The 12474-nt window shown below is 39.3% G+C and overlaps 1 protein-coding gene across 1 annotated transcript in view; it reads left to right on the top strand.

Moving 5' to 3' along the window:
* The window catches only part of ATP1B3 (ATPase Na+/K+ transporting subunit beta 3), a 30257-nt gene extending 24638 nt beyond the window's left edge, over window positions 1-5619 (top strand). The window contains exons 6-7 of the mRNA XM_063132173.1: window positions 2389-2469; window positions 4529-5619. Coding sequence (XP_062988243.1) covers window positions 2389-2469; window positions 4529-4699 — 252 coding nt within the window. The 3' untranslated portion in view covers window positions 4700-5619. The remainder of the gene's footprint in view (window positions 1-2388; window positions 2470-4528) is intronic.
* The last annotated feature ends 6855 nt before the right edge of the window (window positions 5620-12474 follow it).

Here is a 12474-nt window from a genome sequence, read left to right as displayed (position 1 = left end):
AGAAGAAAATGTTGGCAGGACATCAATCTTAATAATCAGTGTTTGCAGTCTTATTTTATTTATCAGTGGTTGTTTACAGGAGAATTATAAACCAAAGTATCTAATTCTTTTTTCTTTTCATTTAGCTCTCACTACACTTGTAGCTTTATCTTTCAGACCCCATGTTATTTCTCAATGGTTCAGACTTATTGATTGAAAAATACTTACTATAACTCTACCAATGTTTTCACTAAAAGTCTTATTTTTGGGGGGAAAAATACAAATCAATGCAATGTTAGTTATATAGGTGTTTTTTAAATGATCCCATGTATATCCTTTCCTGTTCTTACCACAGTTGCTGAGATTTTGTACACAAATGCTTAAGGTGATAGTGGGAAACCTTGTTGTAGCTCCCTGAAGTATGAAGGCCATTACATATTACTGGCCATTACATATTACCTTAGCTGAGGGTGACCACTACATCAGGTTGACAACTTGGGCTCAAATCCAAATGTTTTACAACTTCATAAAAGAAGTTATATTCCTGTCATATTCGTTTGGGCTTTGTCGAAGAAGTATGTTAAGTTATCTTATTATTTTTAGATCTGTTGGTCTGTTTGATTATTTTCCTTATTTTCCTTTCTGATCTTCAAAACCCCCAGTTGGTCCCTGTTTGTATAAATTGACTAGTTTATTATTTAATTTTGCCAGCCTTAAGGGAATGGAGCCTTTGCTACACAAATACACGTTCCTTTCATAACTTGGCTTATTCGGTCTGACCTCTCAATTTTTATGATCACACGGGGCCGGGGGCCGGGGTACCTTAAGGGAACCACCTTACTAATAGATCTACAGTTTAGGTAGTTGTTAGATGGTAAATTGTTCACAATTATTTCTAATATGTAGTGTCTTGGGAGTCAGGTGTAAATGTGAGAAGGGGGAAGCATTGGTCTAATGATGATCCTTAGAAAAAGGCACATATAGGTGCTAAGTACTCAAAGTACTGTTTCTACATTCTTATCAGTCCTTAAAATAAACCCATTGAGATAGGCCAGTAGTACAGATGGGTTGGGGTTAAGCTAAGAATTCCTATCCTTGAATTGACACCTAAAGCAAAGTTGCCTTGGCTCATGGTCTTAATCACTACACTAGCTCTAAATGCTGCATCTGTGAAATCATTGCACACTGTCAATCCAGTCCAGCAATCTGTTGTAAATGCTGGAAGACATTTTTGTTTCATTCCACCTTTGGTTTGGATGGACTTAAGTTACTGCTTTGGGTTATATTTTGATGTATTCTGTAATTGGTTTAGGCTGACATTTTGTTGTATTATGCTACTTCTAATTATTAAATTCTAATGGATTTTAATGTGGTTTATGACATATTTTTAATTTGTGGTTTATAAGCGGCTTTGGGAGAACTTTTTAGTTCTGAAATGCAGCATATAAATCCTTGAAATAAAAATGTTAGACTTGCATTAATGAAAAGAGAACACCAATTAATCTTTTCTTAAGAGAAATTATTTTACAAAATCACAATTTTACTGGTTTCGGTACTAGTTGAATTCTGATTCAGACATTACCTTGGGCCATTTCAGTTCATTTTATAGGAGGATTTAGTTTTGCTTGAGTTGAGAGCTTGCGGTTCTCTGCAGTATCACATTGTGGAAGTTACTGTGGCTGAGATCAGTGATCTCTTGGCATAAATTTTATGCCATAAAACCTGAAACTGAGTACTTTTCTAAGTGTGAAAAACCATTAAGAGCAATGACAATACTGACCCTTAGTTATACTATTGTATGTTATGTTTACTATCCAGATACCCAGTTCGTTTGAAGTGCAACTTGCTTGCACTGATTATAGTTCATTTCCCTTGTAATCCAATCCTCATTTCTTTCTTAATATCTCCTGTGGAAAACTATGGCCTATTGGCCTAATAACCCCTGAATTCTAGTAAAGGCCATGTATGTTTCACCAGGCAGGTGACAGAGGATAAAGCTCAAAACTCACAGAGCTTTTGTTTCTTATCATGGAATGAATATACCTAATTCATGTTTGAAAAACCATTTTGTTATCATTCATCATACCCTGCAAATATAACTGCATGATTGAATCCATTTCACCCACTTTGTGAATTCACCTAGGAAAGGATCAGCATCATTGCTAGTTCGTTTGACGAATGGATCCCTTTTATTTAAGAGAACAGCTAAGGCGCTAAAAATTGGTTTATTCATACACAGACTTATATTCATACACAGACTTATATTTAGCACTACTTTAAGTCTTTATTAAGGATAAAATTAGCCTATTGTATTTGGAAGGGGAAATTGTAATAAAGTTCTCAATTCTTGGGACCCTATGTTAAATATTTTTAAAATAAGCTGAAGTTTTACATATATTCCATCTATAGGAAGGGGCTGCGATACAGTATTTTCCTGATGGGGGAGAAATTGATTTGATGTATTTCCCATATTATGGAAAACGCTTACATGTGAGTATATCTTAATGTATACCTTGTATATGTGGTAAGCTGCTGTTTTTACCTAGTTTCAGAAAATAAAAGAGGTTCACTAACTACTGAAATGCAACCAGACTGCCCTTCAATTAAATACGTTTTTGTCCACCACTCACTTCAACTTTGTTAAAAAAAAATCTGTTACTGACAGAATTTCTCTATACTTGTTTAAGTGTCTTAAGGTCAGTAGCAGATGTCAGCTATCATTCAGTCATGATGGTTGGTAGCCAAGGAGTCACTGCTAAATTCACAAGAAGACTGTGATGGCAGTATCCATCTCCTGTTAGCCTCTGCATTTTGTGTTTCGATGTTAACATCAGAGCTAAGGGAGCTTGTCACAACATAGTGTTTCATGGCACAATTGGATTGTAAATTGGGCTCTAGATATTTAAATTCATGGAGTATATGATTCAAAACAAATTAATTATCTTTAACCAAAATTAAGCCTCCTAAATCAGTGGGATTGCTAGGACCCCAGCAGGTGTTTGATATGTATGTAAAACATTTTAGCAAACCTGAAGCACTTCATCCTCAACAATTATGAGGTAAGCTGTCCTATGGTGTTGCATTTCTCCCCCCTTTATTTATTTTAAATTACGTTACTATCAGGTGTCCAATATATTCCTATTGAAACTAATGGGAATTAGGGTCCCATGTAATGAGGGTACATTCTATCCCCAGCAACTTCTCAAAATAGGGAAGAGAAAATAAAATTTCCCTGTCTTATTCATAGAATTTTAGTGAAAATCCAGACATCATCTTCAATTTATAATTATATGTTTTCCCATAGCCTCTTCTGTCTTCCCCCCTTGCATGCTCGTGTGTGTACACGCACGCACGTGTGCGCGCACACACACACACATTTCAAGGGAATAAAGATGGACTAGCTGTACAGTGTCCTATGTTTGGTAATGCTAGAAGCCCACTAGCTGGAAGTGCCTTATGTTTTTTTCTGCTTCTAATTTTTTCAGTCCACTTCTGTGTAGAAAAATGGCCCATTATAAAGCACTGAAGGGGTTCATTGGAAAATTTTACCCTAAGGAGTTAATTCTGTTCCAGGTTTGCTTTGTCTTGACACAGGAGTTAGCACTCATAGTGCAAACTTGTAATACTGGTTTCTTATATGTTATGGGTTGTATTCAGAACAAGTCCAATTGCTTTCAGTGGGTCTTCTTGAAGGAAGACTAAGCTGAGTCCAACCCAGTGTTTTTTTCATTCCAAAAGAACCCTATTTGGATATTGGGATTCACTGGATATCTTTCATTATTTACTATGAGCCAGTATTTCACCTGGGCATTTTTGCTTTGCATTTATGTCTTTCTCTCCAGGGCTTCTGATAGCCCAGTGGGTTGGTAGGTTCTACTTTTCCCACGGTCACAGGTTTGTTCACCCCTAACAAAACAAATAGATAATCATTGTTCCTTGTATTTTTATTTTAAAAAAAGTACATTGGGGATCCAGTGTACCCGAATGGTTTTCATGTTAGACTACATTACCAATAAAATATGATTTTAACATTAAACTGAAATAATTTTGGAATAGAATCTTACCTTTATTTCATGCTATGATTTTAAAAGTGTCTGTTGGGCCGCAGTAGCATTTGTCAAATAAGTGGTAGTTGGCTAAGCCAGTAGAAAAGGCATATGTTATATCACTTAGACTGTAATCTTACACACATTTACGTGGGAGTAATCTTCATTGAACTAAATGGACTTACTTCAGAGTAGACTTGCATAAGATTGCAGTGTTAAATCATTTTTTCCCAGTCACAGTTAATGCTGTAATTTTATGCACACTTACTTGGGAGTAGGTCCCATTGAGAACAGTTCAACTTGGTTCTCAGTAAACTAGCACAGATTGGGCTGCAGGCCGCACCAGTACATTGTTCTGGTACTTTCTAGTCCAAACAAGTATTGGGTATAATTAAGAAATATTTGAGCTAATGTTCTAGTATCCTTAACTGAGCATGACCAGTTAGTGTTAATAAACCTGCTGTTGTATTTTAAGTTGCTTCTCTCTGTCTCTCTTTAACCAGCCTGACTACTTACAGCCACTAGTGGCTGTTCAACTAACATTTAACATGACCAATACCAAAGAAGATGTAACTGTTGAATGCAAGATCATGGGAGCAAAGAATTTTAAAAATGACGATTACCGTGACAAGTTTCTGGGACGTGTTTCCTTCAAATTTCTGATATCTGAATAGAAGTTACCAGTATCTTCACAAAGTAAACCTTGTGTTCTTTTTCGTATCAGCGGGACCTGCCATTCTTGGAGATGAGACCACCTTTGAGAAGCTTGGGGTGGAACATGGCATTCAGGGTAGCATAATAATGTGCTTCCAAATCATGTTTTAAATCCCTCACAAAGTTAACTGCCCATCATGCTTTTGCCTGCCTTGTTGGACCAGTGTACAGACGTAGTCATTTTAGGGACCTGTAAATAGCTTCCAAACATGTAATCATGGTGGTCTTTGTCCTGTTCCAAAATGTGGGCTTTTCCCCCAAGTGAGTGTCTCAAATGTGCTGTGCTATGCTATGTAAATATTGTATTGGTTTAACACTGGTTTAATTATCATATCAATACCAACACAGATAATTTCAAACTACCCAACACAACACAGTGAGTTGTGTTTGTGCAGAGATGCCTTAAGCCCTGTATTGGGTGGGAGGTAGTGGGGGAGATTTAAGTGGATTTTAAGTGTTAGTATTGATTTTTGATATTATTTAAGTACTGAACTAGTCTGTTGTGCTTGTCATTGTGCAGGTATTGTGTGTATGTGTAATATTTGGTCTAGCATTGATATTTTAGTTGAGAAATTGACTGTTGTCATATTGTTAATTGCTTGCTGTTATGTTATGTGGAGCACAGATAAAACCAATACAATGTCACTTTTAAAACTTTTTAGTTGAGAACTGTAAGTATGAAACAATTTCTTTACAACGTCTGTGGTTTAGAAACCTGGTAACAACTGTACTACAAAGCTGCTTGAAAGACCAGACCTCACTACGTGGGAGTAGACTTACACTTTCCAATAATAAAAAAATCCCTGAATGGAGAAATGTCTATTAAAAGTTTAAAGCTCAGTAAGGACTGTCTTGATTAAACATTCCTTTATTTAATTTATATAGTTTTCAGATGAGTTTTGTTATATGTAACTGGCATATGAAATTGTGTTTTACTGTCCATTAGGTACATGCATCTATTTAACACACTTTGCAAATCAAGATGTGTTTCGGAAATCTCTTTTCATTCTCAGCTATGTTACTGATTTATTGCTTTTCTCCCGCATTTTAACAACAAATAACAAGGTGGTTCACAATGTGAATTAATACATTCTGCCGAACATCATTACATTCCAATTGTTAAAACAACCAATAAAACAACCATAGCCAATTAAAAGACTAGAGTAAGAACAAAGGCAAGAAATGAATCCAGACTAATTCTAAGAAGAAGGATCTTCAGTTGCCGCAGAAAAACCATCCACATTGAGCAAAGCCAGGGGTTTTGGGGGAAGAAAGTTGCAGTTTGTTGTATGATCCTACAAACACTGCTTCGGGTGGGCAGCTGCATTTTGCTATAGTGGGTACTCCATTATGAATAGAATAGAGGGTGGCTTAGTTCTGGCTATTTCAACAGTCTTTCAGGTTGAATATTCACTGGTCTTGAGATAGAATGTGTTGCAATTGCTTTCTTAAGAGGGTGCTAGGCTTATTTTGAACACAGAATACATCTGTATAGAAAGGCTGGGGTGGTGGTGGGGTTGATTTTTTTTTTGTCTTGCTGCCAAAAGAGACAGTCCTTATTCTCCTGTTTGGACTGTTTAAGAATTGTCATCTATATTACCAAGGGTTTCCATGATGATGTAATGGGTAGCAATGCATGGTATTGCCACAGAAAATCAATGCTTGCCATGAAATTACCTATGACCGCAATGTGGCAAGAGTCCCTTAAACTCAAGTATCATGCCACTGAGGTTTTTATGATAGGGATTAAGTATTCCAATGCATGTGCGAGGATGGAGCTTGTGCCTTCGTGCTGCAGTTGGAAACTGTTTTCAGTCTCAGTATTACCAGTGCTATTCCAGTATCCTCTCAGGCTGATTACAAGGAGGCAGGCAGTGTGGGCAACAGCGGAGAAAGGCCAGGATCTCCCTAATTCCATTATGATGCTTCATGAATGTTTATGGGCCTTTGAAGAAAGGAGATAAATTGATGCCTGTCAAAGAGAGCAAAGCCAGCCAGCTAGTTTTATTTGTCAGGCTTTGTATCTGGCTTCAGTCACCGCAGTGCAAGTCACTGTTTGTCCTCCTGCAGCTGTGGAATTGAGCTGCTCAGGCACTCGATCACCACAGTATAAATGGTAAGGGAGTAGAGTTTGACTGCTTCTCTTCGGGTATAATTTGATAGAAAAAGGGGGCGCAATTTATAAGAACGTACTGACACTTCAAATTCTTTTGCTTGACTCTGCTGGCCTGATGACGAGGAAAGTTGAGCCTTGTGGATCAGGCAGTGGTATCTGTTGTAGGCTATGTTGAGAGAGCCAAGGGTTCCAGCAAGGGAAGGGAAGGAGCGCATAAGGACAGGCCATTGAATAGATTTCTGCAAGGGCTCTGAGGCTTTGGTCCTAAACACTCTTATTTTCTGTCTTATGTTGAACACAGTGACATGTACTTCTGAATAAATATACGTAAGATTGCACTGTGCAGAGTGGTGGCAATTAGAGAGCAATTCAAAGCACAAGGCTGCAGCAGCAGGTATGTGGCAGCCAGATGAGGGCAGGAGTGTTGTGAGACCTGGAGGAGGAGGAGCACCAATAAGGGGTTCTGGGGTCCAACTCAAAGCCTGGTGGATGGGGTATTTGGATCTTTGGGAGGGTAGGTGGGGCATTTGCCTGCAGAGGGTCTGACAGGGGTTTGGAGGAAGGCGTTGCAAATAAGAAAGGGAAGAGGGCTGTGGGAAACTGTGCCCACATGGGGCAGTAGTAGAGAGGATTTGCAGTGGTCTGCCCTTGGGACTGAAGGGGAAGGCATTGCAGAGAAGATCTAGATTGGGGCTGGTGTATGGGAGTGGGGAGAATCAGTGCCTGTGGGTAGCAAGTGGGGTTGGGGCTAGTAGGGTGTAGGTTTAAATATGGGGCTTTAAAGAATCCTCTATGGTAGGCAGTTGACTGCATGAGGTAGTCAGTTCTAGTGTAGGGATATAGGGCCTAGGAGGAAGCTCAAAAGGGGGGGGGGCTGTAAGATACAGGAAAGGATTCACCCACTAACCAATGTTCTTCCTACTGCTGAAGGCATGGTTAGCACAAGATGCTGGTGCGGAGGGAGGTCTCCAGGTGCTTAATAGCAGCCAGGTCATGGGAGGAGTTCATATGTGAATTTGGAATTGAGGGGCAACAGTGGAGCAGGGTGGTGGATGGTATTGGACACTGCTTGGGGCATTTGAGTCAGTGTTTTGGATGGACATGGTTGCTCTTGGGTGGTTTGAGTCATATGGCACAGTAAAGTAAGATAGGAAGCCCTTGAGCACACACTTGAGATATGGATTATTTACCCCTTAACCACTCTGTTGGGTCCACAATCAGGATAGTGAAAGAACCCTTTCCCCCTCTGTTAATTCATGTTTATGGTTCAAATGGTAATACTAATCATTTTGGAACATTTCTTATGGACCAATACAGCTTCTTTTGCTTTTCGTGTAATTTTAAGAGGCTGTGAATATGAAACTGGTGCTCAGTTCTATAAGAATTTCAATGGTGTGCTATTGTGTGCAACCTCTGAGTAACATGTGATTCTTTCTCAGCCTGGATGTCTGATCTGGTGCATAGAAGCATCTTATGTTTTCATCCTTTTTTGAACATCCAACTTGAGGTTGACTGATAGATGCTTTTGTGGAAAATGATAGTTTTTTAATCTGTGTAAGACACCACATCCAACATGAAGAAGAGCCCAGTATGACTTGCAGTTTACATCCAGCATTTTATATTCTAGCCATTCTAAATCTTGTGTTAGATGCAGATTTAGTCATATTTAGAGTAGTCGCAGTGAAACCAATGGGACTTCAGTTAGTCATGACTAATGCCCCATTAATTTCAATAGGTCTAACTTTTAGGTATAACTAAATCGGAATCTAATCAAATGACAGTTTGGGATTTTGTTTTGTTTTTCTGTGGAAGCATCTTAGCTATTAAGACTTTGATCCACTTGTGTTGTAGATGTTATCTCCCAAGGAGAGGGTTCGCTCTACCATTAGGCAGAGGCAGCTGATTGTTGGTTATTTAATTTATTATTATTGTATTATTACTTCTAGGGAGAGGGAGAAGCACTTCTTGGATCCCATTGGGTACTATGTATCATGAGTTGGGGTGGGGGTGCCATTTGCTGCAAATTGTCATGGCCTGGCCCTGCTGTATAGAAATAAATGCACTTGATCTTGGATCATTTCAGATCTACTCTTTGTTCAGGAATACCAGGCAATCAAAGCAAGTATTGCTGAAAGTTTGCAGCCCTGTGTCTTTTACTTCTCTGCTGAAGCAAAATATATAGAATGATAGCAAACTAGAGTTTGGATCCCAACTTGGGAACCTCAGATTTAGAGCATTATATGATCTACCTCAAGCAGACTACACACAGAGATAATTCGAACCATGTTTCCCACTGCCTATATTAGATATTAAGTGGATACTGAATAAAGTTGAGCTTTGTCCTAGAGTAACTAGGGCACTGGGTTAGGGCAGCCTTTGGCAACCTGGTGACCTCCAAATGTTTTAGACTTCATCTCCCATCAGCTCTAGCCAGCATGGCCAGCAGTCATGAATTCTTGGAATTGTAGTCCAAAACATCTGGAGGGCACAGTGTTGAGGAATGCTGCCCTATGAGTTGTATCTAATTGTGGATCAGCTGACAAAAAATACCAGAAATAATGCCCAAAACTCATTGTGCTGTTTAACCAATCACTGTATGGTATCTGTTAGGCTTTTTTTGAATTAGAAATGCATCTCAAATGCTGTTAGGCTTTGTTGTTTTGGCTGAAGTGAAGTGTTGATCTTTCAAAATCTTTCTCTTTTCTTGAAATGTTTTAACCTGCTAGTGTGCATTAAAAGCCACCTTGGAGGAAGGGGGAGTTCAGCAGTTTCAGCCTGGAGATTCCTTTCACTGTTCCTTTGTTGAAGAAAAGTTTTGCTCTTTTCCCATTCATGGTGGGTTATTTACCCAAAATAAGCCACCCTGGTAACCCACAGTCTACATGTAGTAAGGGTTATTTTACCCATTATGGGTTAGCGTGTTGTCTGACGTTCAGGGTGGGTTAAGGAGATTGCCGACAGAGTTGCTCAGCAAGAGCAGTCAAAAGTGCTAACACTACTCTGCAGTTCTTAGGCAGTCTGTTCCGAGATCTGCCTAGCAACAGATTACGCTGCTGGCTATGCTCTCTCACTTTCCTTGCGGAGAAGCACACTGCCAAAATGTCTTTTGCCTGTGAGCTTTCCTAAGACTTTCACATGTGGTATGATCATGTTTCCCATCATGTTTACCATGGAGGGCATAGTCATGCAGTATTAGCTATGCATCAGGTGCCTCCCCATGTGTTTAAAATTCTGTCCCAGTTCTGCAAACTCAAGGCCATGTGCACCCCCTTTTTTTTTGGTGCACATGGCCGAAGATAGGAGAAGGGCTTGGGAAGTCGGGCAGTGGTGGGAGGAAGGACGGAAGTCATGTAAAGAACAGAGGGGTGCCAACAGATACTGAAGATGCCCCTGGCATGAAACGGCCAATCAGGGACAGGCAGGGGGTAGTGGCGGCATGAGGGACGGTGGGATATGGTTTCCACCACAAAGGATGCTGAGATACCTGCCCACCCCAGCAGGCGGCAGGACTGCAGAGTGAGGACAGGTGTGACAATCCACAGTAGCTTATTTTTCCTATAGTGTGATGGGGCACAGTGGGCTATTTTCAAAATAAGCTACTGTGTGTTAGCTTATAAGCCACCATGGTTTAAAGTGATGTACAAACCCACCCTAAATATGTTAGTCCAACAAAAGCAAAACTTGAAGTATCTTTAAATTGGGGGATATACTGATAGATAATTGAGAGTCAGGAACCCTCACTGAATAACTGCATTACCAAAAAAGCCCTTGACCCCCACCTCCAAAATTAGGTTACTGAAAAGAAACAGTTGGGAGAAAACTGGTTTGCTCAAGTCATACTTTCTGAAGTCACACAGAATAGTGCTTAAACAGCCCCTTTCTCCAACGTTTCTTCCATGGCCATGGGATGGGATGTGTGTGTGTGTGTGTGTGTGTGTGTGTGTGTGAGAGAGAGAGAGAGAGAGAGAGGGTTTGTCTTTTCAGTACCTCTATTTATATTCCTGGTCAAGGACATTAATCCTTACTATTCTAATATGGCCCTTTCTGAATTCAATAGGGATAACTTTTAAAACAAGGGGATTACATAGTCATTGCTAAAAGCAGGTGTGTAACCTGAAGTGCTCTCAGAGAGGCAGTTATATCTAATAAGCTAGGTACAACTCTGCTCAGGAGCTGGCCACTATCATTTATTCTCTAGTAATTGGCAAGCTTGTCTACTGTACTGCATTCTACATCAGACTACTTTTTGAAGTCTGTTTAGAAGCTTTAGCTAATGCTGCTTCTAAGAACTAGCTATAGTTCTCACACCTCTCTTAATGCAATTGCGCTACCTACCTATGGGTTTCATGCCCTAGTTCAAAATTTATTTTATTTAAAACAATTATATCTGTGTTTCTTTTAAAAAGTCTAAGGTGGTAATAAAAATTAAAAACAAAGACTAGCTTATTTTAAAGCCCTAATGATAAAGCTTATCTTACTAATACGTTCTCCATTATGAATCTAACCTCTGTAAAATCTGAAGAAATTGTGCTTGACCTGTTGTCCATTTATTGAATAAAATCAACTAAGGCAGTGTTATTGTTGCACCTACTTGTGAAACAGCCTCCCCAGAAATCCATACTTCATACTATCTGCTAGAATTACTTTTAGGCTGCAATCATAAGCATGTTTAGAGTGAAAAAAGTCCTATAACTGCCTGCATTGCCCAGCCAGCAATGTTGACTAGGGAATGTTGGAAATTGTAGGATTTTCTTCTGCTTTAAACATGCATAGGGTTGCACCATTAATTTTCCTCTTCCTAGCTGGAAGCACTTCCACTATGGTTTATAGCATTGTGCAGTTCTTTTGTTCTACAAACTAATTACTTCATGTTTAGGTTCAAGTGTTAGGTATTTCTAGCCTTGGACAATGGAAAGGAAAACTTGGTCTGTTTATACTGTTCTCTGCTCTAAAATGTATTTTTAAGTCTCAACAGCAGTCTCTTCTACAACTTAAATCTTTCTCCTTTGAGAGTTACTAGAGGAAATGTACAGTTTAGCACAAAAAATGATAACAAAGAGTGGGAGGAGACCTGTTGGAAAGAGCTGCAGTAACTATGCCTGAGCACAAGACGTCACGATGAATACTTTTTTAGTATGTTATGCCCATGATTACAAACTTGTACTAGGTTTCTTTTTGCTCTGCAAACACTGAAACTACATATTGACCCAGTTCGCACATCACAGCGGCAATTACTGGCTGGTTTACCCAGGGAATTGCAGGGACAAGTAGAACATGCAAGCTACGCACTCATCGTTTCCACTTTTAATTAATAATCCAGGAATTAACAATTGGGCAATTGTGGGTTAACTGCAACAGACTAATGAAACTTGGGGTCTTAGTTTTATCGGTGGTACAACTACTTAATGAAGGGGTGGGCAACTTGTGACCTTTTAGCTATTTTGGCCTATAATTCCAGCCCTTGCTGATGGGAGTTATAGGCCAAAAGGTCTGGAGGACTACAAGTTACCCTCCCCGATTCAATAGAATACATCTGGTATACAATACATGATATATAATCCTCCGGTTGAGAGGAAACCTTAATTCAGGTTCACAGAATCAAATTTATTGCTCAGTTAT

This window comes from Elgaria multicarinata, chromosome 8 (assembly GCF_023053635.1).
Source record: "Elgaria multicarinata webbii isolate HBS135686 ecotype San Diego chromosome 8, rElgMul1.1.pri, whole genome shotgun sequence".
Classification (NCBI taxonomy): domain Eukaryota; kingdom Metazoa; phylum Chordata; class Lepidosauria; order Squamata; family Anguidae; genus Elgaria; species Elgaria multicarinata.
The sequence above is the reverse complement of the archived record's forward strand: the minus strand, read 5'-3'. Positions and strand labels throughout refer to the sequence as shown.